The 23,691-nt window shown below is 40.6% G+C and overlaps 5 protein-coding genes across 9 annotated transcripts in view; 3 read left to right on the forward strand and 2 right to left on the reverse strand.

The window, feature by feature from the left end:
* Step (cytohesin steppke) overlaps positions 1-7,652 on the forward strand; it is an 88,548-nt gene extending 80,896 nt beyond the window's left edge. Inside the window, exons 5-7 of one of the 2 annotated variants that reach the window (XM_078185247.1) lie at positions 1,404-1,631; positions 2,282-2,351; positions 3,191-7,652. In XM_078185247.1, the coding sequence (XP_078041373.1) occupies positions 1,404-1,631; positions 2,282-2,351; positions 3,191-3,278 (386 nt within the window). In that variant the 3' untranslated portion in view covers positions 3,279-7,652. The remainder of the gene's footprint in view (positions 1-1,403; positions 1,632-2,281; positions 2,352-3,190) is intronic. The other variant, XM_078185246.1, reaches the window with a different exon arrangement.
* A 1,226-nt stretch (positions 7,653-8,878) lies between these two features.
* Positions 8,879-10,168, forward strand: Mrpl12 (mitochondrial ribosomal protein L12). Its single transcript, XM_078185961.1, has 4 exons — positions 8,879-9,064; positions 9,181-9,427; positions 9,522-9,647; positions 9,713-10,168. The coding sequence occupies exons 1-4, from the start codon at positions 9,003-9,005 to the stop codon at positions 9,827-9,829; spliced, it is 552 nt and encodes a 183-aa protein (XP_078042087.1). The 5' UTR covers positions 8,879-9,002; the 3' UTR covers positions 9,830-10,168.
* Positions 10,169-10,702: 534 nt separating this feature from the next.
* On the forward strand, positions 10,703-15,563 carry LOC144472666 (pyridoxal-dependent decarboxylase domain-containing protein 1). Its single transcript, XM_078185959.1, has 10 exons — positions 10,703-10,791; positions 10,913-11,098; positions 11,838-12,251; positions 12,332-12,613; positions 12,683-12,754; positions 12,840-13,076; positions 13,152-13,496; positions 13,587-13,872; positions 13,942-14,199; positions 14,273-15,563. The coding sequence occupies exons 1-10, from the start codon at positions 10,726-10,728 to the stop codon at positions 14,521-14,523; spliced, it is 2,397 nt and encodes a 798-aa protein (XP_078042085.1). The 5' UTR covers positions 10,703-10,725; the 3' UTR covers positions 14,524-15,563.
* A 1,961-nt stretch (positions 15,564-17,524) lies between these two features.
* Positions 17,525-21,296, reverse strand: LOC144472753 (uncharacterized). Its single transcript, XM_078186087.1, has one exon. It carries the CDS (start codon positions 21,288-21,290, stop codon positions 21,033-21,035), a length of 258 nt encoding a protein of 85 aa, XP_078042213.1. The 5' UTR covers positions 21,291-21,296; the 3' UTR covers positions 17,525-21,032.
* Positions 21,297-21,396: 100 nt separating this feature from the next.
* Tty (tweety) overlaps positions 21,397-23,691 on the reverse strand; it is a 74,856-nt gene continuing 72,561 nt past the window's right edge. For 2 of the 4 annotated variants that reach the window (XM_078186083.1, XM_078186084.1), the window contains exons 6-9: positions 23,559-23,660; positions 23,126-23,365; positions 21,724-21,917; positions 21,397-21,529 (exon numbers count right to left, since the gene is read on the reverse strand). In XM_078186083.1, coding sequence (XP_078042209.1) covers positions 21,746-21,917; positions 23,126-23,365; positions 23,559-23,660 — 514 coding nt within the window. In that variant the 3' untranslated portion in view covers positions 21,397-21,529; positions 21,724-21,745. The remainder of the gene's footprint in view (positions 21,530-21,723; positions 21,918-23,125; positions 23,366-23,558; positions 23,661-23,691) is intronic. The other 2 variants (XM_078186085.1, XM_078186086.1) reach the window with 2 other exon arrangements.

The raw sequence follows: 23,691 nt of genomic DNA on the forward strand, positions 1-23,691 counted from the left end.
ATCGATCGGAGTAAATCAATTCACGGACGTGGAAGAAAAGGTTGACGTCGTTCGACTCGACGCTCGAAAATGTGTCGCGGCTGTGAAGGGTTGTGGCAGCGTGGCGGAATTTTAAACGCGGTGATTCGTCGCGCGGCACGTCTCTGTCCTTCGGTCCGATTTTCGAAGCTGCTCGAAATTGGTTGATCGAGCAACTAGAAATTAGAATTCAGCCGCAATTTTAACCCTTTCGCTCCGACGGGCGAAATAACGTTCGTACCATGTTTACTTCATTATACTTTTATTTCATACACGAGATGCATTTGTTGATCGAGTATCTGCATGCCTCGAACAGTTGACTATCATGAAGTAAAACATCACCGACGAGACGATACTGTGTTTTGTTTTAACAATTGTAAAAATTTAAAGAACAAGAGACGACTTTTACTCGATAGCATTTCGTGCCTCAGTTTCGACTACTCGGTAATGCGCTCCGTAGCGAAAGGGTTAACGAATAATGCGACGCGACGTTCGATGAATTCAAGTCGAGGCTGGCGTCCCGACGGTCCTCGGTAGCGGCCCAGCTTGCGGGGACCCCGGTAGGCCGGCCTCGGTAACGAGTCCCGGTAGCAAACCGAGAAGCGAAAACGGTCCATAAAGCATTTAAAATTCCGCCGCGAAGGTGCGAGCGAGAACGTCCCGGAACAGCGTCTCCCAAACTCTCTCGGGCCTCGTATCGAGCGCCACGGATCGCTCGAATATTTTCAACGTTATCCGGACGCATTCCGAGGATTCTGTCAGCGGTTCTAGATACGGGGGTCCAGGTATTTCGGCTGGACTCGGCCTTGGTGAATCATCGCTGCTGAAAGATACCTGGCAAGCTAGCAGATAGAGATGCAGGAAGATAGAGGCTTCGGAAGCTGGACGTCTAGGGAGCCGGGGATCTGGGAAGTTAGAGGCTTAGAATAATAGACGTCTAAGAGATTAAAGAATTGGGATACTTAATCGACAGGGTTGAAAGTCTAGAAAATTAAAAATTGATTTATGAAATTCGCGGTCTAGAAAGGCAGAAATCTATATGGCTAAAGATCTAGGAAATTATAGATTTAGAAACTGAAGCTATAGCTATATAGCTATAGAAACTGAAGCCTAGATAGCTGTTATAGAAACGTAGGGACTTGGGGACGCAGAGGTCTTAGAAAGCTCTGTGTGCTAATCGTAACGCGGAGACCGTTTGGGAGCCGGGGTTCCCGTGATAGTGTGACACCCCGACGAGACGACGATCGTTAGAAGTCTGTGTACCAACATATTCTTATATCGGATCGCTTTGTCCCTCTGCTGCCCTGACGGAGACAGCAGGTAAATAATGCATCTGTGATCGGTGCATCGATCCTCAGCTACATGTGGCCGACTCGCTGTTGCAGGCGGACGTTACAAGAGCTGGAAGAGACGATGGTTCATACTGAACGACAACTGTTTGTACTACTTTGAGTACACCACGGACAAGGAGCCGCGGGGCATCATACCGTTGGAGAACATTCAGGTGCGGGAGGTGCAAGATCGGCACAAGCCGCACTGCTTCGAGTTGTACGCCGCCGGGTCCGAGTTCATCAAGGCGTGCAAAACCGACAGCGAGGGGAAAGTTGTTGAAGGTACTATATGAAATATACGTTGGCGATATTAATCATGGCGAGTTTAATGGACCACCTAAGGGTTCACCTTTGGACGGCGGATATTTTCAAGCGTCTATGCCGGCTACGTCCATTCATATCTTTACGATTCATTTTCATTTCTATATTATTAAAATCTCTTTGTCGAGGCCAATGTTAAGACTTCTTTTTTTTTTAAATTAAAAATTAGAATTTAGATGCAATGTTCGTTACGCTGGGTAGAGTCGGACCCGCCGTCCGAGGGGGTTAAATGTCCCCGTTCAGAAAATTCGAAATGAAGCGTTTCAATCTGCTGAAACGAAGGGCATGGGGCCTCTTTGTAGATTCCTCGCTCCGAGTTGCTCGAGTTCTCGATCAAAATTTAGCCGGCGGTTCCCACGTGCAGATCCACGCCACAATTTGCGATTCAATTCCCGGCGGTTAAAAAGCGGAGGAGAACATTGCGGCCGGAGCGGAACGTCGAGAACAAAAGTTATCTCTTTCTCACGTCGCGCGATCGAGTCACGTGTGCGTGCCGCTCCGCCATTTAACGCGCGGCCGCTCTTCTTTCTTTTTTTTTCTACCTTTTTTTGCGTCGCGCCGGTAATTACAGCAGAACCACGCCGTTAACCGTTACTTCTCGTTTATTGCAGGTAAGCACACTGTGTACAGAATGTCCGCGGCTACGGACGAGGAGAAAGAAGAATGGATCAAGTGCGTGCGGTAAGTCGCCGTTGTGTTCGGCTTTGCGAATAATTAAGGGGGAGAACGAGGAGGGGAAAGCGCGCGCGCGCGAGGCCGTGGCGCGGTCTTCTAGCCGCGTTTTCACGCTGCCGTTGGACCTTTTAATAAAAAAAAGAAAAAGAACTAGGAGGGAGGGGGGGGGGGGTGTCCGTATATGCGTGCGGGGATTCCTGCGAAACCGCCGGTGCAATTATCTTCTGCCTTTGTCTGGGGAATTTTAAGCGCATTCGAAACTCGTCGGCCCGTTTCGAACGGAATGCTACGGTAACTTTTTATTAAAAAATCGCGTGGAAGTTACTGACTCTTTGACAGAGCACGATTGCAATCTGCAGAAACTAATGGTTTTATGGTAGAACAAAATTACCATCTTCAGAAATGTAACAACTCCAGTGAGCTTTCGGTGCGAACAATTCCTATTAGTCTCACGTCAATTTTGCACCCTCATACATATTGTAATCATTTCAAACAGCCGAGATTATCTAAATTATCTGCTTTGAAAGTATATATTTTTTTGTAATTAATATTGTAAAATCAAATCCAGTCGTTTGAACCCCAGAGTGTCCGTCTGATGGTTAATTACCCCAGTACTTTGATGCTGTCATCGTGGGGAGGATTCTTCAGTTGCATTAATGTTCACAAATGGTGCAAGTACTTTTTCAACAGAAATGCTACCGCTTAATATTCTGTGTCTTAGACTGGTCATTTTAAAGACGGCAACTCTGGATAAGAGGGACTGAATTATAGGATTAGATTAAGTATTATATATTTCCATTTTAAATTCCAGCCAATTCTAATTCGATGTGATTCGTTGATTTCAGGCAAAGTATATCGCACAATCCGTTCTACGACATGTTAGCAGCGCGGAAGAAGAAGGCGCAGAAGACGAACGTTCACTCGAAGAGCTAAGTGCCGCATTGGACACGGCTTCGTGAGAAGCTTGGCGAGACACAAGACTGTCTGTTCACGAGCCTGCGTGATCGACACAGGATCGTGGAAGTACAATCAAACGTGGACAAAGTAGGTCCATCGGGGAAGAAGCGCGCGCCGAGGATTTCGCGAACGGAGAAGGGCAAGTTCAAAGTCGCCGGCGGAGCATCATCCTCAGCGAGTCCGAGGACGATCTCGAAAGAAGGGCGATGCTGTTTGACTGAGAGTCGTATGCCGTTGCGTTTTCTAATAGGAACGAGCTGCGCTTTAGGGGCCTAGTGTATTATTTAAACGAATCCGGAGCTAGACTCGAACGGGACGTCTCCGAAGGAGACGACGAAGGGATTAGGTTATTACACATGTTCGAGGACAGGCCCGCACAGCTCCGGTCGTCGCGGATGCTTGTTGGGTAGAGGGCCCATAGGAGACACTCGGGATTTTTTCATTTTCGTAGAAACTGTTCTTCGCACCGTTGTTCTCCCTTAAAGCCAGAGCTAAAAGCCCTTAGACAAGTGTGACGCGCATCGAATCGAGAGGAACTAAGGCTCTTATTGCTTACCTGGGTATTCGAGTACTTGGATTGTTCATTATCATAATATGAATTCTATGCTTTTCATATCTAGCTTACAAAGATTTTTCAAGATAAAGACACATTTCTATTTCACTCTTGCTTCTTTAAATTACTTCGAGAAATTTCGATTTTTTTTTATACTCTTGTTCTACTAAAAATGTATCTGAGTACTCGGATGTTCGAAATTGAATTGGAGCTAGTATATAAAATTGAATAAGACAAATTGTACTACTCTGAATTGAGTAGGAGCCCTAAGAATAACAATGGAAACGGGGTAAAACCGTCCCCATTTTCGGGCAGCTTTATCAAATCGGTCGGAGACGTGAAATATGTATTTTGTACCGTTTCGCAAGCTTTTTGCGATAAAAAAAAGGGGCAAGAAATTAGTTTGGAGAAAGAGTTGCGGCTAACTGAGAGCGTTGCTTCTTAGGACATCAGTCTCTGTCTGTTATTGTTAAGGAAGAGTTTGTTAATTCATATCTAAAAAATTGAGACCCGTCTATAGAGTTAATACGTTCAGATGTTAACGCTTTATCTAACGGATTCGATAAAAGCTTGATAATTTTCACAAGTCCTAGAAGTAATGATTGGGCTACGTTACTCGAGGAAACTTATTGCTTTTATTAAGAAGCCCATAATTGTTATTCTTCACAAACCTGTAAAGAAGTCGTTGATAGGTAAACTATTAACTATATCCAGACGGGTGAAAATAATTAGTCCCAGATTTCTCATTTTTCAATCACTGGATTCGTTGTTGCCACCATCGAATGAGATGTCCTTTGGGAGATGACTGTTAGCCAACGTTATAAGCGCGAAATGCGAATCGGTGAGACGCGTGTATTAATGTGATAGTCGTGTATTTATTTAAGAACGAGAATGGAGCGTGTGTAGATAAGACTAGGTAATATGTTTCCTTGATATGCCAGAAATTCTCTTGGGCTGTACATTATTGTATGGTTCGTAGGTATGGCATAATTAGCTAATTATGCGAATGTAGGCTAGAAACGACATCGTTTTCCTTTCGTTTGGATATACATATATTTATATATATAGATATAAATATATACATATATATATAAATATACATATTGCGGCGCGGGGCACGTAGCTTCGGGCATTATACATACATATTATACATACTGCAATATAATTAGTTTCGATAGGGCAGGCGAATTAAAAAACAAGTAACATAATAGAAATTTGATGAGATCCAATCACGAGCCTGCGTTCCTGGAACAGCATAAGCAAGCTTTAACGGGACAGACTTTTTCATATAATGTAAAAGTCGAAAGTATGGGACCCATTAGTGTTTCTGTACGTAACAGAGATGTTAGCAGTAATGCGAAATTAAATGCAAACGTAATTTATTTATAAATGCATTGAATGTAACTATTTAATAGTCGTATTGTAATAGCTGCATATTGCCATATCGGATTTCCTGTTGTCGCTCAATATTTCTCTTGCTGCTAGGGTACAATTTTTTCCTTACAATCTTCCTCTTTTATAAACACTTACACAATCTTCATGAATTAGCATTTTTCATCGACCGTATCTCCCTTAGCCCATACTTTCGACCAACGGTAAGTGCTACTGGATAATAATTCACTTATTCCAGGCAAAGAAACTCGCACGAATATACGGAGCACGTTAAAATGATGTCAACGCTTAATATTCGGAAATACTGAATTTTTTTAAATATTTAAGTGTCAACATAATTTTGACGTTCTCCGTATTTCTAAGTTACTTTCGTCTCTGTTCGTCGATAAATTATAGGAGAAAAATAGATATGACGAAACTGCAGACTTTTGAGACAGTTTTTTTAATTCAATTTGATAATGGTCTCTTTGGATAATAGCAACCTTTTTATAATTCAAAGTATATTCATTATTACTAGTCAGAAATGGTATTCGTAAAACTGTTTTCTATCACAAACGTGTCTCAGATTAGTCGATCGGTGTACCAGAAGTTTTCAATATTCCTTTATACCGTGTAGTGCATCATTATACTCGCAATAGTTTTCTCATTTGTAGAATAAGCAGAATTTACAGATCCGTCTTCGGATTAAGAACTTTCTAAACGTAGATACCTTCCAGTTTCACAGTTACCTTGGATCTTAGCAAGCTTAAAATCAGTCGGGTTTCGCACAGTGACTCTCAATGGTTCCTGTTCGTATAATTATGTCCTTTCCAACAGAAACTTACACCCTAGAAATTACTAGTATAACGAATATGCAAATAATCAAGCCATATAAATCATGCTGGACTGTACTTTATTTGTACTTATTTATTTCTTCGATTGCCTATAATTTATACTTTTGTACTTATAGAAGCTTGTATATTAATTCCAGTTCCAACAAGCAAACTTGAATTAATTTACTAGCGATACTGTTCTTATTCGATAATGCAAATAAAATGCAATCAGGAAGCATTTATATGAATTGATCGAGTTGTATACGTCCACTATTGCTGGTAACAGTAAGAATCATTGAGATACACTGTATAGTGAGGGGCGGAAGTGTTTGTACACTGTCAAGACATAGTAATCTCCTCTACAAATAGATTACGATTTAAAGTAAAATCTTTTGTCCCCTCGGTCTACGCCGATGCATAAACAAATGACAGAAAAGCCAAGAAAAGGACAAAAGAAAAAGATGCGGGTGCCTTTGAGACCTTGTTCAAGCTAGTCGTAACAGCGGATCCGTCTTGTGTGCATGTGAGGTAACAGAAAAAAGTATCAACGGTTTTAGGTTCTTTTTGCTGTGTACGTACAAGGAAAAAATGTCGGACATCGAAAACGCCTTATTACGATACATTACAATAACGAAACGCAGAAATAATTATATAGGGCAAAGGATAAAAAAGATAGGGCATAAGATTTTTTAATGTCACGCTGTATTTATGGGTAGAGAGTCGAGAACGATAAAAAAGAACGGTGGATTTTTCTATATCCGTAAATAGTTTCTCGTGTTTTGACAGACAATTGTTTCGTGGCCATCGACCCGTCCTTGGATCAACTTTGTACAGAATCGTTTCTCTCTCTCTCTCTCTCGTTTTTCTACTGCCTGCAAAGATCGATTTAACCGTTCAAGGTGTAACCATGGTCATTGTTTGTCCGTTAATAATAATATTTATCTGTGGACAGTTTCCTTGCTTCCACACCTGCTGCACCGGCAGCGACGAATTTAGACATAAAAATGGGGAAAAAAAACTACTGGTCCATGAATCGTTAGGAGTTGTGTAAAGTTAGGTTTTAGACGATACACTCCGTTAATTCGTTAACGTCCCTCGTGTCATGTTCCCTTGGAATATTGTTTGTCAGTTGATGTAATATAATTTATATTCTATTTAGGAGGACTGGCCGAGTGTTTCTACTAATACATCAAGTTTTGATAGTCATGAAGCAAGAGACAACGAAATACTACTATTAATTAATCAACAGCCTGGTACAAAAATTAATGCGGAACTTTATGGGTGATGATTAACACAGAAACAGATGTGTAGAGTAATTTTAAAGTTTACTATTCTGGACAAATATTTGAATGCATGGGAGATGACTATCATAGTTTGTGTGTTAGTAAGACACTCGATTCAGTCTGAGAATTGTATAAAGAACTGTACTTTATAACAGAAAATTTGTACATTTCGTTGTATATTATTTTCACTCGATAACTGTTATGTATTCATAATGATCTGTATCTACGACCTTACATGTATTAATTTAAACCCAATAAATATTTCCATTTCGTAAGAAACGTACAAGAAAATGAACGCCATTAAAAAGATTTCTTCTTTCATTCTTTCCAATTTAGATCTCAAATACTAAATAATAATTGGTTTTATAAGAATTATGGTAATTTGAGATATAGAATAGACGTATAGGACATTAAAAGTAATTTGAATTAAAGAATGTTTAATTTTTAGTAGGCGGCTATTCTTTTAGAATTTAAATAACTCAAAGGGCATAGCCGATTAAGATGGTCAAAACTGCCCTTAGAGGTTTTTCAATGAGTCATACACCGTTCGGTAGCTGACCAATAAAAACTCATCTGTGCAAAATTTTAACCCTGTAACTTGTCCGTGAGGGTAGTCATAGGTTAAATTAGATTTCGCGGTTTTGCAGCATTTTTCCACCTTTAGCGGCTTCCTAAAATTTTGAAAAAAATATGGCTTATTTTGGACATTAAACCGCATGTTATAGAACTTTTTCAAATTTTTCAGTCGCAATCTGTGATTATCAAAAATGAAAAATGCCCAAAAAATCGGAAAATTGAAGATTTCTCACTTTTATATTATATTCAACACTTTTATATCAATTCCCTGATAAGGCACCTTCAGCCTCTACATCCACGGACCCATTGGCCGTTTGCACGAAAGAAAACTTGCTCATAAAAGGAAGTCATAAAAAAGAATTGGTTTCCAGGACGAAGAGTCATTTCTACCCGTATTTGCTGGAGACAGAAAGCTTAGAAGCTAAATTAATGAACTGTAATCTAAAGAATGTTAAACAAAGCCGTAATGACGAACATATGTAGTTACAGAATGGATAAAATACTCCAAAACTATTTTTGTATGTATGTTGACTTAAATATTTTTCAAATGTTAAAAAAAATTTAATCGGCTATGCCCTTTGACATTTTGTCTCTCAAAATATTTACAATGGTGTTAATAGTTACAAGGTACAAGAGTAATACATACTTTTATACCATTAGTTTAAAACTATATGTGAAAGCTTCTAAACATTTGTCTAGGTTCCTTAAGTGGCATGTGCTTATAAAATATTCATTATATCACATTTCAAATTTTGTACAGGAATCTCTCAATTCAAGAATCATATATCGGGAAAATGAGAAAATTTATTATTTTCTATATTTCTAATTGCTGTAGTCTAATTGACTGAAGATTCCCAATTGTCCTGTGCTGCCCTCGCAGACAATGGCAAAGGCAGAAAATAGCGAGCGAGCACGCATCAATACACTGTGTACATATGTATACCGAAAGTGTATGTATATCCAGAAAACATTCGTAGATGTCGCGATCATACGTTTAGGTGCGTTTAGGTAATTTACTTTCGGCACCTCGTGATTCTTCGTACATTATTACAATTTTACTTGTATTTCAACTATAATAAACATAATGAATTCACTACGATTTGTTTCTCGGCGAAACATCCATCAGATTCGTCAATTTCATAAATGGTAGGAGTTGTCTTTTCAATGCATGATGTGTTTAGACCAAACGTGATTGCATAACCTCACTTTTCTAAACGTTTTCTAAGGTTCAACAGTTATCTTTGTTTATACGTCTATTTCAGCATTGTTCAACAAGCTGAAGCAGCTCCTGCTGCTAGTGCTGCGACTGCAAGTGAACCATCAGTCTCTTCTCCAGTAGCACCTGTCAGTGAACCAGTAGTTAATCCTAAAATTGATCAAATTGCTAATCAGATTGTTGCTCTGAATTTGGTAGAGGTAGCACAATTGAGCGACTTGTTGAAGAAACGATTGAACTTGCCAGATGCACCTATGATGCCAATGGGTGGTTTTGTCGCAGCGCCTGCCGAGGTATTGTATAAATATTTAAAATGTTTGGAATAATAATTGCATAACGACTTTATTGCGCAAGAAAACACATCTGTACATGTTTACATAATTTTAGGAAGAAGCAGAACCACAAGTAGTACAAACATCGTTCACAGTTAGGCTAACAAGCTTTGACGAAACAAAGAAGATTGCTTTAATAAAGGAAATCAAGAATATATTACCAAATTGCAATCTTGTGCAGGTAATGTAAATTATTTTATTTACAAAACCATTTCGAGAAATCATTTGTTGTTTCATTTTTAACAGGCTAAGAAAATCGTTGACACTATCCCAGTAGTAATACAATCTAACATTGTGAAGGATGAAGCAGAGAAATTGAAGGAGAGCCTTGCAAATGCAGGCGGTGTTGTGGAAATCGAGTAATTGGTGAACATTAGTTTATGTAAATAATCTAAAGCATTCAGGAGATCACTTAAGAGGTCTGATAGTATTTTGTAATAACATTGAAATCGATTAAGATTACAATGGTCTTCTGGTTTCATAATATTCTATATAAATATTGTTTACACTATTTTGCATTTCATAAGTGAAACTAGTTTTATACACGCTTTATCTTAAGTGAATCGATTATTACATTATTTCTCATATTATTCTGGCATTACCTGCTGTATTGAAACTATACACATAATTCAGTTAATTGTTACACATTTGTACATAAAATATCACAAAATTGTATTAAGCCAAAAAGTAATAAAGTGAAATTTTAAAACTAATCGAATGTTTATTTAATTTAGATGTAAGTAGAAAATATCTGAGGCAACGACGAACCAAATATTAAAAAAAACAGCGCAGATCGTGCAGAACTGAATCTACGCTACATGTTGTTAATTCCACCGATTACAAAATCTCGGCGCTACTATGTCTTGGCAATAAATTCATCAGCCATCTAATTGTTTATTCGCACGTTCTTAATTTAAAAACAGGTGTCTTGATAAGACTATATGCTAAACGACGCGTTTCGAGTTGATCGACGAATTCAACAACTGGCGCTGCGATAACAGTCGTATCGATAAAATAAGGGCCGTAGCAATTACATCTAGAATTTTCATCCGTGTCCGAACAGCTTCTCTGAGCATTATCAAACCCCAGGAAAAATTCGGTAACGAGTATAGAAATTGCGGTTCGAAGTGCATTCGGTTACAATTCTATTTCAGCTGAAGAAGGGGGAGAGCCATGAAAAAATTTTTTTGTTTCATCAAGCGGTCGCTGTAGCAGGGACGAATGTGCGACGGCACTGCGCCACGACGACTACTGCCACGATGGCCGAGGAGACTGACACAAACGATAAAGCGACGATGGAAAGTATAGCGCAAAATATACTTGAGGTTCGTGACAGTCGTGATCAGGACAGTGCTCGATAACGTAATAGTGCCTTTCGAAGTGCCGAGAGAAATAGTGGTTGAAGTGACTGTATAATCCAAGTCACATTTTCTGTGATTTTGACAGATCAGTGCCGGAGGTGGGTCCGCGTCGAACGAAGTCGCTGCGCTGGAGTTTCAGGCCTCGCAGGTGATATCGAGGCTCGAGGAGGCCGTCGTCAAGGCAGCTGACGGCGGTGGGACCACTTGGAACAACCCCTCAGGTTTTCTCTCGCAGTCGAAAAGCCCGGATGAAATATTAACTTTGATTCAGGTAAATACAACGCTAGCAGAAGCCATTACCTTGCGCTCATTGGTCGATTCCATTAGACTCGCTCATTGATTGGCTCTCGTGTTCGTCAATTTCGGCGAGCGGCCATCACGTGGTCTCGCTAGTTGGTTGACTGCCACTGGGGTGTCCTAGCGGCGCCAAGTTTCAAATATCTGAAAAATTCTGACCCGTTTAACCACTCGCTAGCAACACGTTCAATTATTTCAATAATGTTTACTCTGTTAACAAAACAAATTTTGGAATAATATAAAGATTCAAATGGTTTGTGTTCGGAGTCCATTTAGGAGGTCCTAGACTGGAGTGTCTACCTACTTCTGCTCAAAATTCTAACTCCTTACAATACGGTATTGCATATGCTTTTTAACCTTGGATAATTACTATGTTATTGTCAGTAACAGAGAACTGATAATAAGTAACTATTTCCATAATAATTATTGTCTAATAAGTTAAGTGCTGAGCTCATGAATAATAGCCATGATTACACAAAAAAAGTGTACATCGTACACTTTTTTTGTACCACATGATTGCCTATGCAATATTTATCCTTCTTAAGTGCAATAATATATATCCTCTTTGTTATTTATTGGAGACTAATGATCACAGAAGATCAACTACTGTATATTCTTACTATGCGTATAACGAGAATGTATAATACTGATATAGTCAGTAACGTGTAATTTAAACATTTTATTTTATGGTATAAATGATTAATAATTTGCAGGATTTGGTAATCCACGAAGATGGTCCACAACCAGCAGAGGATGGTTCAACAGAGATATCAGCAAGTCAAGTCACCACCCTGCCAACATTATCAGAATCGGCGAAATTAGCATTAATAACGTACACCGTATCTGCCTACGCGCTTGCACTTCCGAAATCTCATGCTCAGAAACTAGCTGGTCGTTTGGCTGCCGATACAACCCGATGGCTAAGTCACATCTTTCGTTTCGTCGATTGTGCCTCCTCGTTCCACGAGGACCACCTGGAAGGATTGATCAGGATCACTAGGCTAGCCTTGCACCGGAAATACCCCCGTTACATGGATGAGGGCTTCACTGCCCTCGCAGCCTCGCCACCATTAATTTATAGTTCGGTGGCCGCGCCTCTAGGCGTGGTCCAACATCTATGCAAACAGGTATTACGCTACCTGTGGTGTTTGATTAATGGCTGAGGAATGCATTGGGTTTACTGATTTTAAAATCATGAATATTGCAGCTTTCTTTGCCACTTCACTGTGTGAGACCCATCCCCCATAACACAATGTTTGGGTCAAGGTATAGTATGGACGTGTCAGCCTTGGAACGACGATTAGCTGAAGACACGCAATCGAATAGTGTGACGCCGCTTCTCGTGCTGGCTGAGGCCGGCTCTGTGCTAACTGGACACTGCGATAACATCGCCAGGCTGCGTGCTATTTGCGATAAGTACAATGTCTGGCTCCATCTCAGGGGACATTCGTTGGCCGCGTTAGCTTTGAACAATTCAGCGAAAGATCTGGTACGGTTTTGTTATTCGCCTGATAATGCATTTTGCAACATTGATTACATGGAAGAAAACATTTTTCAGCCCTCAAAGATAGCAGACAGTATCACATTACCCTTGGGCATTTGGCTCGGTATACCATCTTTGCCAGTAGTTGTATCCTCTTAATCAAAAGTATGACAAAGTCGATAAAAACGTTTATAGTAAAAAAAAGAAAATGATCCTTAATTCGTATATACAGACGTTGTACAGATTAACAGACACGAAAGGTGGTCGACCGACACCGAGGGACACAACGTTATCCCTGGTATCGGGTTTAATGGCGGATTCTTTATCGAGACGTCTGCCAACGTTGCCTTTGTGGGCTGCTTTACAAGCATTAGGTCGGGATGGTGTATATAACAGGTTGCAGAAATGCTTTTTGGCTGTGGAGGTCTTGTACCATATGATCAAGAAATTCAATTGCATAAGGATATTGGTAATTTCTAAAGGAGATTGTGATTTCTATCACGTTTTCTGATCAGGTGCTCATTCGAATTTCTCTATACTTCAGAGTCAACCTCCGGGTGGTGAAACAGGCTCTTACACGATAAACGAACTGTTGTCGAACCCGGTGAACAGTCCGCAAATATTCGAGGCGGTGGCCAGCGCATTAGTGTTCCAATTCGTGCCTGTGGATAGGGATCCCCAGCCGACAGAACCTGTCCCGCCGTACTACGACAAACTGAACTCATGGCTGGGACAGATCCTGCAAAGAGACATCGATAACGTACAAATAGAGCTGTGCGAAATCGAGAACCACGGAGTTGCGATCCGTATTTGCCCGTTGGAGAATCCGAAGGAACCACCTTCAGGCAACGATATAGATAACGTGGTCGCCTGCCTTGAACAACAAATCGTGAGTGCATATCTGTTCGATAACTGCATGCGGTTACCAATGCCACCTAATCGCGTTTTTCTAAATTAATTCTTATCGCCTGGTCGACAGGAAATATTGCTGGCGACGGTGGAGCATAAGGAAACATTTGTAAAATTAGTGTCGGAGAATGATTCATTGCACTTGGTGGAGATGCCGGATTGGGCAGGCCTAGGCGGCGTTCGCTATGCTCCACCCACTTGGATCCATGTAATGACGGACCAAGCGAAAGATGAATTGAATAGATTAAATACGCAGCTGGTCGAAGCTTTACGAAGCACAGATGCAGCATTTTCTTTGGGAGAAGGTGGCGATGGTTTGGCCTGCGTGCGATTCGGAATGGTTACACAGGAGACAGGTAAATGCCGTCTTTGAACTGTATTCTTAAATGCGTGGCACAAGAAATTTTAACGACCTGCTTTCACAGATGTAGCCGAGTTACTATCCTTAGTTTTAAAAGTCGGTCAAGAAGTGGAAGCTAGTTCCAAGTTGTTGGAAACAATATCTGAGGTGGTTAAACGCGGCATCGAGGCAGCCCAAACAGATTTAGAGAGGGAGAATGCGGAGAAAATGTGGCAGGAAGGTATCTTGAGGCACGTGCCTGTAGTAGGAACCTTCGTAAATTGGTGGAGCCCTCCGTCGAAGGAAACTGGAGTTCGTGGACGTAGTTTGAATCTCCAAGCTGGTAGGTATCTTTCTCTGCTACGATATTGAAACTGTACAGCCAGTTGACTAAAATACTTTCGTTCCGATTGTAGGGGTTGTTGAAAGCACAGAAAACATATACAAGTATCACATGCAGTTGCAACCCAATACCACGGTGATAAATGGATCCGGTGCTAGAACTCCTCCGCAGCCTTTAGTACAGACCCCGGTCGGAGCCGGGAGTCAAAGCCACAGTCGCTCGTCGAGTCATTCCAGTTTGCAAAGCGGCAAAAGTATCTCTGTGATCACGAACGCCGTCTCCCACCCGCAGGTGAAAGAGGAGTCCGGCGAAGTGAAGTCGTAGTAAACATGAAAACGACATCGTTAATCAACAGAAATTCACAGCCGACTCCGTGGACGGCTGACAAATAACTACGGACGAAACGGTCGAACGTTTTCCTGCAGACGCTAACAGTTTACACTCGCAGAGCAAAGCATTAGTCCTTAAAGCATGCGTCGAAGAGCTTGGTAACTCAATCGAGGTAAACACGCCATTACTTTGTCATTCTATTCTGAATAAAGTATTTTACGTTATTTCTTCATCATGTCCCATCGACCGCATTCTTCTCTCTTCACCTGTTTTAATTCGAGGCTCTAGTTTCTGAAAGCTCTGGTCTGTCGAATGTGGCTTGTGTACTTATTAGACTGATGCGACAAGCAAAAGCATTCTGGACTCGATAAGAAGTATTTTAATACTGTCTATCGTTTGAATATTTCTTGCAGCACAATAGGCAGTGATTTATCATGCTAGTAGACTGTGGATGTACATTTTTATATTGTTTCTACTGTAAACTTTAGTTCTGGCCCAATTTTTGTATCTTATAAGATCAGGTACTAAACATAGATTGGTTTCCTTTAATAGGCGCTCAATTGAATAAAAAAGAAGGAGATAAAACTTTGGTTGACCAAATAGAATCCTTCGTTCGAGGGTCCTATTTCATTTGTTTATGTACATAAGTATATATTGAACATCTACAGTCTGTTTATAAGCCAATATCTTGATACAATCACGGAAGTCGATGACTTTGACTTTTGTAAATTCAGCGAGTTACAGTTTATTCATGAAAATGAAAAGTATAACGAAGCGATTAAGTTTCCAGCTATAGAACATTACGCTTCATTAAGTGCACACGTGTCTTTGAGTAAGTTTCACAAAATTATTCGCTCTTTTCACGGTTGTTCTTCTTTTTCTCAACAACAACTCCGTTCGAAACGAATGACGTACACAGTGACACGAATCTTATTCTCTCCTAAAGCACAACGTATGAATGGTTGCGATAAGACAAAAAAAAAACAAACAAATTGTGATTGCATGGAGCATATTATGCGACGTCATTACGAGCGTTGAAATTGGTTCGAAATCTTTTTGACAGAACAAAAACAGAAACGATACTAATTGAATGAAGAACAATGTTCGGAAATCAAAGTAACAACTAACCAAAGAGGCACTTGCAAGATCACTGCAAAAGCATTTGGGGCATCGAATCGGTCCAAACACTGTGCAGTTCGATTGTTAGATCTACGGCAAGAATTGTTGCTGTTTAATGGTATGTAACTTACGTGGAACTCTTCCATCAAATTTAAACGACACTGATAAAATGTTCGCATTATCATAGTACTCAGTAAATTGTTGACAAGATACAATTAAGTAAACGAAAAAAAGAAATTAAGCTGTATGTATATTTATGTACCAAACTGTTGTAATAAAGTATTACATCAAATAAAATAATTCATGTGTAAACCGGCCGTTGTCTTCATATGTCCATTGAACATATTTTCTTTTTTACTTTACGTCGATACCACAAGGGTTAATTTGAATTTGAATCATTTGCACGTGCACGCTTCAAATCTGAGTGTAATTGGTAACAAAATTAATGTATACAAATCCAAAAGATTCTTCAAACTTGACAATTTCATGCTAGCGATAGTAACAGCATCTCGTTGACGAATAATTGACGCGACCATCACTTCCCATCATTTTGATTGCAAGCCGTTATACTTACGTAGATTAATTAAGTTAAACAACGTCGACAAATAAAGACGTGGCTCCGTTCGATACCTGAAAAATTTGCGGATCAGTCTTTCGGGGGGTGGGGAGAGATGCATCAAATAAAATCGATCGTGTCTCCTTACACTCCTCTCTCTCTGTCTTTAATTTATACCGCTGATAATTAGCAATAGAGTTGCAGTACAATTATCGGAGAAAGACGGTGAATTTTTCATCCCTGTATTATTAAGAAACGAGACATACAAAAAGAGAAGAAATTTGAGCCGCGTCGAAACGAAATTTGGCAAGAGATATATATCCCCCCCCCCCCCCTCCCTTGTTCATTCGTGAATTACGCTTGGACAAAGTCGAACGTATACGAAAAGAAAACAAAGAAAAAGAAAAACGGAAAAAGCTTTGTTAGTTACTGACTAGGATGCATCCTCCTCTTTCGATCAGTTGAAAGGTGAACGACGTTCGAACTCTTCGTCCCTCCCCCCCTCCCCTTCGCGACATATCGAACCCTTACGAATTACAATTAATTCGATTAACGGCTAAAGAACTAAGTGTGTTTTTCGCTATTCTATATGCGCTATGACCGCACTTATTATTCATTGTTTCTTTTATAATAAATATTACAACTATGTACAACGGGATCAGAACGTTCACGTCTACGGTCGAAGAGAGTTGTTCTCGTTTCTCCTCCGAGAGAAAGTCGACGAATTACGTACAGAAGGACCGAAACCTATCAACCGGGGACGATGAGCTTACAGTTCGTCCTTCGCTTCACAGTAATGTTTCTCGTCTCTTATTTATTTAGATAAAGACTTCTTCCGTTCTATTGTATCTGTACCACTCCTAGCAGAAAATAATCGACGTAGAAATCGTAAAATGTTTCGCAAGCGCGACAAAGTATTAGAACATTTTAAAAACGTTTGAAACCGTGATAAAAACGGTAAAAGACATATCGGCTTATTCTTATCTCGTAGGTCGTTAGATTGGTCACTATTGCGCGAGAATAACAAAAATACGTATTCCCACTTAGAAGGATACAATAGAAAGATAATCTTGAAAGTTAGACGCTTGATTTTTTTATCAAAGATTTTTTGCTAGACGTGATAACATCGATGACAGTGTTGCATCGAGTTTATTGCTGGTTGAATCATTTCCGGTTAACAGGTCAAACACGTTATCATCATCGTGATCATGATCCTATCGATGAGAAAGGATTTCCTTTCTCTTCCTCTTTCTCGACTGTGTCAGCGAAGAAAACCGTGAAAACGAAACGGTAGAGGAGAACAATACTCGTATCTCAATGTAGTTTTTTAACATTTAAATTTAAAGTTTGATATATGTATATATCACTTTCGCACATTTGTTCTATTTTCTTAACATGCTTCGCTCATGCACTCTTTCTCTTCATTCTCTATCATTCTCGCTATTTACACGCTCGATGAATAGGATGCGGAATATAAAGTCGTCCGCTGCTTTCGTTGCAAAATGGTATCTTCATTGAATGATCGTTGGGCCTTTGACAGGTCGGGTACAGGAAGACTTTGCGCTCCGCAAATAATTCAATCTTGGACTCCTAAATCCTTTCTTTTTGGGCACGACATCCTGGGATTCGAGGGAACCTCCCGTCGTCGGTGAGAACAGCATAGTTTCGGGGAAAAATTGCAAAATACAATTCACACGTTTGTCCTCTTTCACTTTGAACGCTCGTTCGCGTTTCAATTTTAACACTTTGCTCAACACGGCTGTTTAATGATTCTCCGCGAAGAAAAGATAGTTCACTGAAAATTTCTCAAGAGTAATTGGCAACGTTAGGGTGCTTCGTCTGAATGAAGTAAAAAAATTATAAAGGCTTTCCGTTTTTGCTAACACTGTTTAAAAATTTGTTAAAAAATCATCGATTGCCAATCTTTGACTTTGAAAAAACTATTAAGTTGTCGTCGGGCAAAGTGCTAGCAAGAACATGAATTCTCACCGACTTCACGCATCGAGGAGAAGTAGATATTCTATCAACGTGTTCTCCGTGAAAAAAAAAGAAACGTTCTATAAAATGCTTCGCTGGATAGTCAATATCGATTACATCAGACGATCGTAGAACATTTCCGGTCATTTACAAGTGAAATGATGAGAACATGACTCCCTGCACTTCCACCGTGTTTTGTACTTAAAACGTATGCCTGCCTGAGTGTCGGCGTAGATCGTTGAAATTTTTCCTAGAATCCGCGATCCTTCGGATCCGTGAGATCCGCGAAAAGGTTGTAACGAATTATTGTTTTGCCATTTGTTAAATGGGTCGGAGTACTTTTTTTCATTTTTCTTTGTAAAAATTCCTCGGACGCTCGACGTCTCTAAATTTAAATATTAACGCTGATAAATATACATCTATTTATATATATATCACTCATTCTGTGTTTTTCGTGCGGTAACTTCTTATATGTATAATATGTATAATATACATATATATACATATATAATGTACATGTACGATATATACATGTACAAGATATAGATGTATATATACATATATATCAAGTATATTCCTCGCAGAGACATGTAAAGTGTATATGTAATCAAACGTTTTGCACAGACAAATCAATGAAAATTTCGTTTGCGCGTTTTCTTTACTCGATAAAAGTGTAAAAAAGTATATAAAAATCGTTTTTGGTGGCAGGAACGAGTAAAATCGTTTCTCCGATATAAAAATTGCATTGCAAGCATTCGAAATAATCCAAGAGATTCTTTGATGTTGCGATTGAAACGGAAATCCAAATTGTTAATTATAAAATTAGGCAATGTTTCATTCTGGATAATTGAATGTTCGCATTTTCTTTAATTAGCCCATGCGTTCGTAGAAAATTTAACTCGCTCCTTGTCTGTGGTAATTACGTATCGCGTTATCTGTGGTTGTCGTGTTATCGTGTAAATATCGATTAAAAATTCAACCCTCTACAAGAGCGGTACAACAATATCACTCGATATCAAAATGAACGGAGAACGACTATATGTATAGGAATGGAGTTCGTATGAAAAAGTACAAGTATTAACAATCTTAAAAAACTAATCAAAGTGATAGCGGTAGGCCGACAGAAGTGAATCACTTAATGATAATTCTAAAAAGAATGCTGGGAAACTATCAACATCCTTTAAGAACGACTCATAAAGGGTTAAGACTGTTTTCCGTGTATACCTCGCTAAGTTTGAGATCCCCCCGGGGGTGGGAAAATGGTGGTCCGCCATTTCAGCCCATTAGGCGCCATTAAAACCTCGCCTCGCGGCTTTAATGTTTAATCTGTCGTGAGCTATGCGAGCTACGAAGCTGATACTTTGCGAAGACGCGCGGAACTCGATGGCATCAACCTAAAGCGCTAGAAATTGTTTACTTAAAACGAGCCCGACGTTCGACAACTTCGACTATAATTAGCTAACAGGAGAGATCTCCCGTCGGAATACGTTCAAACATGGCGAGCTACACACGCACTCGATAGGCAATCTAGACGATAGACCTTTTGTTCAGAATCTTGAAAACCGAGAAACTAACAAGCAATAAATACAACGACGTAGATTCTTTTCTAATTATCCAGCTCTCCGTTTTGTTTCATCGTTCGCGTGCCTCTTAGTCGAGAAGCTACGATCATTTACAGAATACAGGCTAACATAAAATGATATTAATCACTGTACACGATATACAAGTACAAAATCTCGGATATACAAGACCCTCTTCTTTTGAGACATCACGCGTAGTTCTCTCTTTCTCTCTCTTTAACTTTCCTTCTATTTCTCTTTTCTTTTCGGACGTTCGTATGAACGATGACAAGAAGAAGGTTCGTTCTATTTACTCCCAATATTTCCACAGAAAATTTCCATACAATACCATTAATCTAAACGTGTTTCGGTTATCAATATCTAATGAACTCCTGCTCATTCACGGCGACTTCACGCGAATTTTTACAACGCAAAATCCTTCGCCTCGACAAAAAACTTTCCAAGCATCATCTTTCTCGCCCCCATATTTCCTCTCACATCGCCGCCCAGACCTTCGTTCCTGTTGCCGCCACTCGTTACCGTGCCCGATGAAATTCGAAAAAACGTTGCCAAAAAGCAACCGGATTCCTCCATTTTGATTGGGAAAAAACAGTTGGGAACAGCTCTCCCAACGGTGCGCAAGCTTTCTATAAAAGTCGAGACGCGTCGACGCACGTCTTTCGGATCACGTCCACGAGATTTCTCCAAGAAAATCGCGGGAAGGGCGTAAATCACCTTGTGTGTTCGTCTCCCCGAATCGTATAAAACCACCCCGAAATTTTTCGTAAACTTACGTTTAAACGTATATAAATCCCACCATATCAAAAAGTTTTTACCAAACGATAATTGAGCTTTTTCTTCGGGTATATCTTATAAAAAACCGAAATGCATATTAAAAATACGCACGGAAATCGTGAAAAAAAAGGCGTGAAACACGGCTTTCGATGAACTTTCTCGAATGTGATGATATCGTTTGCCGCGGGTCCATGAATTTCTTCAAACTCGAAACAAACGTAACCTCACGAGCGAAATATCCGACTGCTCCGAAAGTAAAACACAATTTTTCACAATCTCGAGAACTGTAATTCGTCGCCGGACACGTCGAAACCGACTCTATTCAAACTAAAATCTTTCACGCAACCCGAGAAATGTGAAACAAAAATTCGTTTCGAATTAAAGATTTCTGATTTCGTGATTTCAAAGCGCGACAGTTGTACAGTCCGGAGGACATGGAACGGAAGCTTCATGGACCCTAATTACAGCATGGCAGTTTACACGGTTAGGCGGCCTGATTACAGTTCCGTGACAGCGTACAAGTTAGGGTCGCTGCCTTGTACTTGGCTAAGCGTGGCCACCGTCGGCTTGTTATCTTGCCTGGATTGCGCCCGATTGTACGTTCCGTACATGTTCGGGACCGCGCTGCCTTGCGCGGCACCGTTGAACTGATTCCTGGTGAAATTCCTGTCCAACGTCCGGACCTGGTCCTGCATCTGATCCTGGATACGGATGTTCGGCGCTTTGTTGCGCACCAGCGACCGGAACTGGTTCATGTTCGTCTGCGAGCGCGACTCGAACTCCCACGTTGGCTGGTTGCTCGGGTTCGGCGGCAGGGGACGATTCTGGTTCCAGGCCGGTGTTGGACCTCGCTTCAGGTTCGCCAGATTCTTCGGGTCCAGCGTCTGCGTCTTGCGGGAGTCCTGGAACGTGGCCAGGTGCGCGGGTCCATGCGAATTGTGAGACAGGGTTCCGGTGAAAGACGCCACGCTCGGGGTCCAAGGTGGTTCTCTACCTGCAATCCAATGTTCACGGATCAATTGGGGCATCTTCTAATCGCGTACTCCATCGTACTTGGAGCGTTTAATGGCGAATTAACTTTCAGTGGCAACGTCGGTCGAAGGAACACAAATATTTCTGTAGAATTACGTGTTCTCTAAAGTTACAAGAACTTGCTAGGATAATTTCGACGAGGCAAGTTAGACTTACCGGGCCCTGCGGGGGCGTGTCCTCAGTAAAAATCGCTAGACTCTAGCGTTTTGCACTGTTTGCTCAGAGTCGCGTACTGGCCAGGTTGATCTCCGAGTCCAGAACGGTGCTCAGCTCGTCCACCTGCCGACTGCTGATTATGCTGAGACGATTTGTGATCCCCGCCTCCTCCGCTCCCGTTAACACCCCCACCTCTATAAACCGGAAACCGAAACGAACAAAGTTGCAGCATTATCTTTCTCTCGGAGGGTTCTCTCTGATATCTAACTGTCTGTCTCCTATTTCTCGGAACATACCGCGTGTCATTCTTGTTAACATCGGTCAATCTAAAGAGACAAATAGGCACGGAACGCTATCGAGAAAGAAACTATAATATGTAAAAACACGCATAGAAAAGCGCACTATATCTCTATCACCGAGTCTGTCGTTCTCAAACATCGATCACAAATAGAATGAAAATGAGCGGCTTCTTTAAAAATATGTTTCTAGCAAAATTCAGTAGAAACTCAACATTCAACAATACTGCAGAAGAACATCTAAACGATTGTACAGTTATTAATCCAGTTGCAATTAACACGGAATCTTCTTAATACTATTTTTTAGTTTTCTTTTTTTTTTTTTTTGTTCAGATAATTAGCAAGTTTCTGTTCGATCAATAACTGTACTGTATTTTGCTGCCACAATTAAAGCGATATTCAAACCCTTGACATCGATAGCTATCGACACTGATAAACCACATTGCGAACGTATGAACTGAATCCGTCCAGCATAACTGTTAACAATAGTAAATTAACGCATCTCATAAAAGGTTCATAAAAAACGTACATCGTCTATTAAGCGAATATTTAAACAAAGATCTGATTGCAACGATATTGCATATGGCACGTTAAAAGCTCTGTAAGTATCTGCGTACCTCAGATCGAGTCTTCAAATATTTTGATAATTAATAAAAATGGGACGATAGTTTTATCTTTATTCAGTGGCTCTCAATTTTAGTAATACTAATCGTTCTACCATGAAGCATAGATTTTTCAGTAAAGCTTCGATTTCTCAAAAGGGGATAAAAGTTTCGTTTATCAAAAAAAAGAAAAAAAAAAGATCAAAATCGAGAACCTCCAAATGATTGCTCGTAGAAAAATCGGTCCCTTTTGCTACGAGATTAGTTTTCAGTAAACCTCACACAGCTGCTTAGTGTTCAATCTTTGTCGCGCCGACTGTCCCAATAAAATTCTTAATGTATTAATATGTACTATGACGCTATGTCATCGGCAACTACGCTGAACTAGAACTACGGTCTAAGCCGAACATATTCCTAGGGCAAGAAGACAGCGTCGTGTTCCTCGCGACAAAGATCAAAGGTTGCTAAGAAATAAAACCGAATGAAAAAATCTCATGCACAAACTTTAACATGCTCTCGTGCAGCTGACGTGCTCGAGCAGTCGCAGTAGCGTAGGACGGCGGGGGCGGCGTTAGCAAGAGAGGCTGCTTAATGGTATTTTGAGTGCCATGAGCATTCGGATAAAGAGAAGGGGCTGTAGGCGGGTACGACCCTTGGCCTCGAAGGGTCCGCGCTGCTATCGCCTGCGAGGCTGCCGATGGCGGTAGGTACGGGTCCTGCTCGTCCACTTGGTGGTAATCTCTTCTAGAACAAACGCGACATCAACCATACCGCACCCACGCGGGAAGCGCACATTGGTTTAAAATGCGAGAGACAAATACTATGGAAAGCGGACAATTATTCCCAATTAAGAAACCGTTCGATTCGTCGTAGAATTGCATTTAAGACCAATGTGGAAGGATCCGGACTAGACGAATTGCCGGCTGCGCGCACTCACCGTTTCCGTATGTAGATCCAGGTGTGAGAGTCCACCCAGACCAACACGGTGAAGAAGAGGCCCGCTGCCAGGCTTGCCAGCAGCATGAAGGTCAATCCGTACCTGAAGAATTTCATCGTCCATTAATACAAAT

Source organism: Augochlora pura, chromosome 7 (genome assembly GCF_028453695.1).
Source record: "Augochlora pura isolate Apur16 chromosome 7, APUR_v2.2.1, whole genome shotgun sequence".
Classification (NCBI taxonomy): domain Eukaryota; kingdom Metazoa; phylum Arthropoda; class Insecta; order Hymenoptera; family Halictidae; genus Augochlora; species Augochlora pura.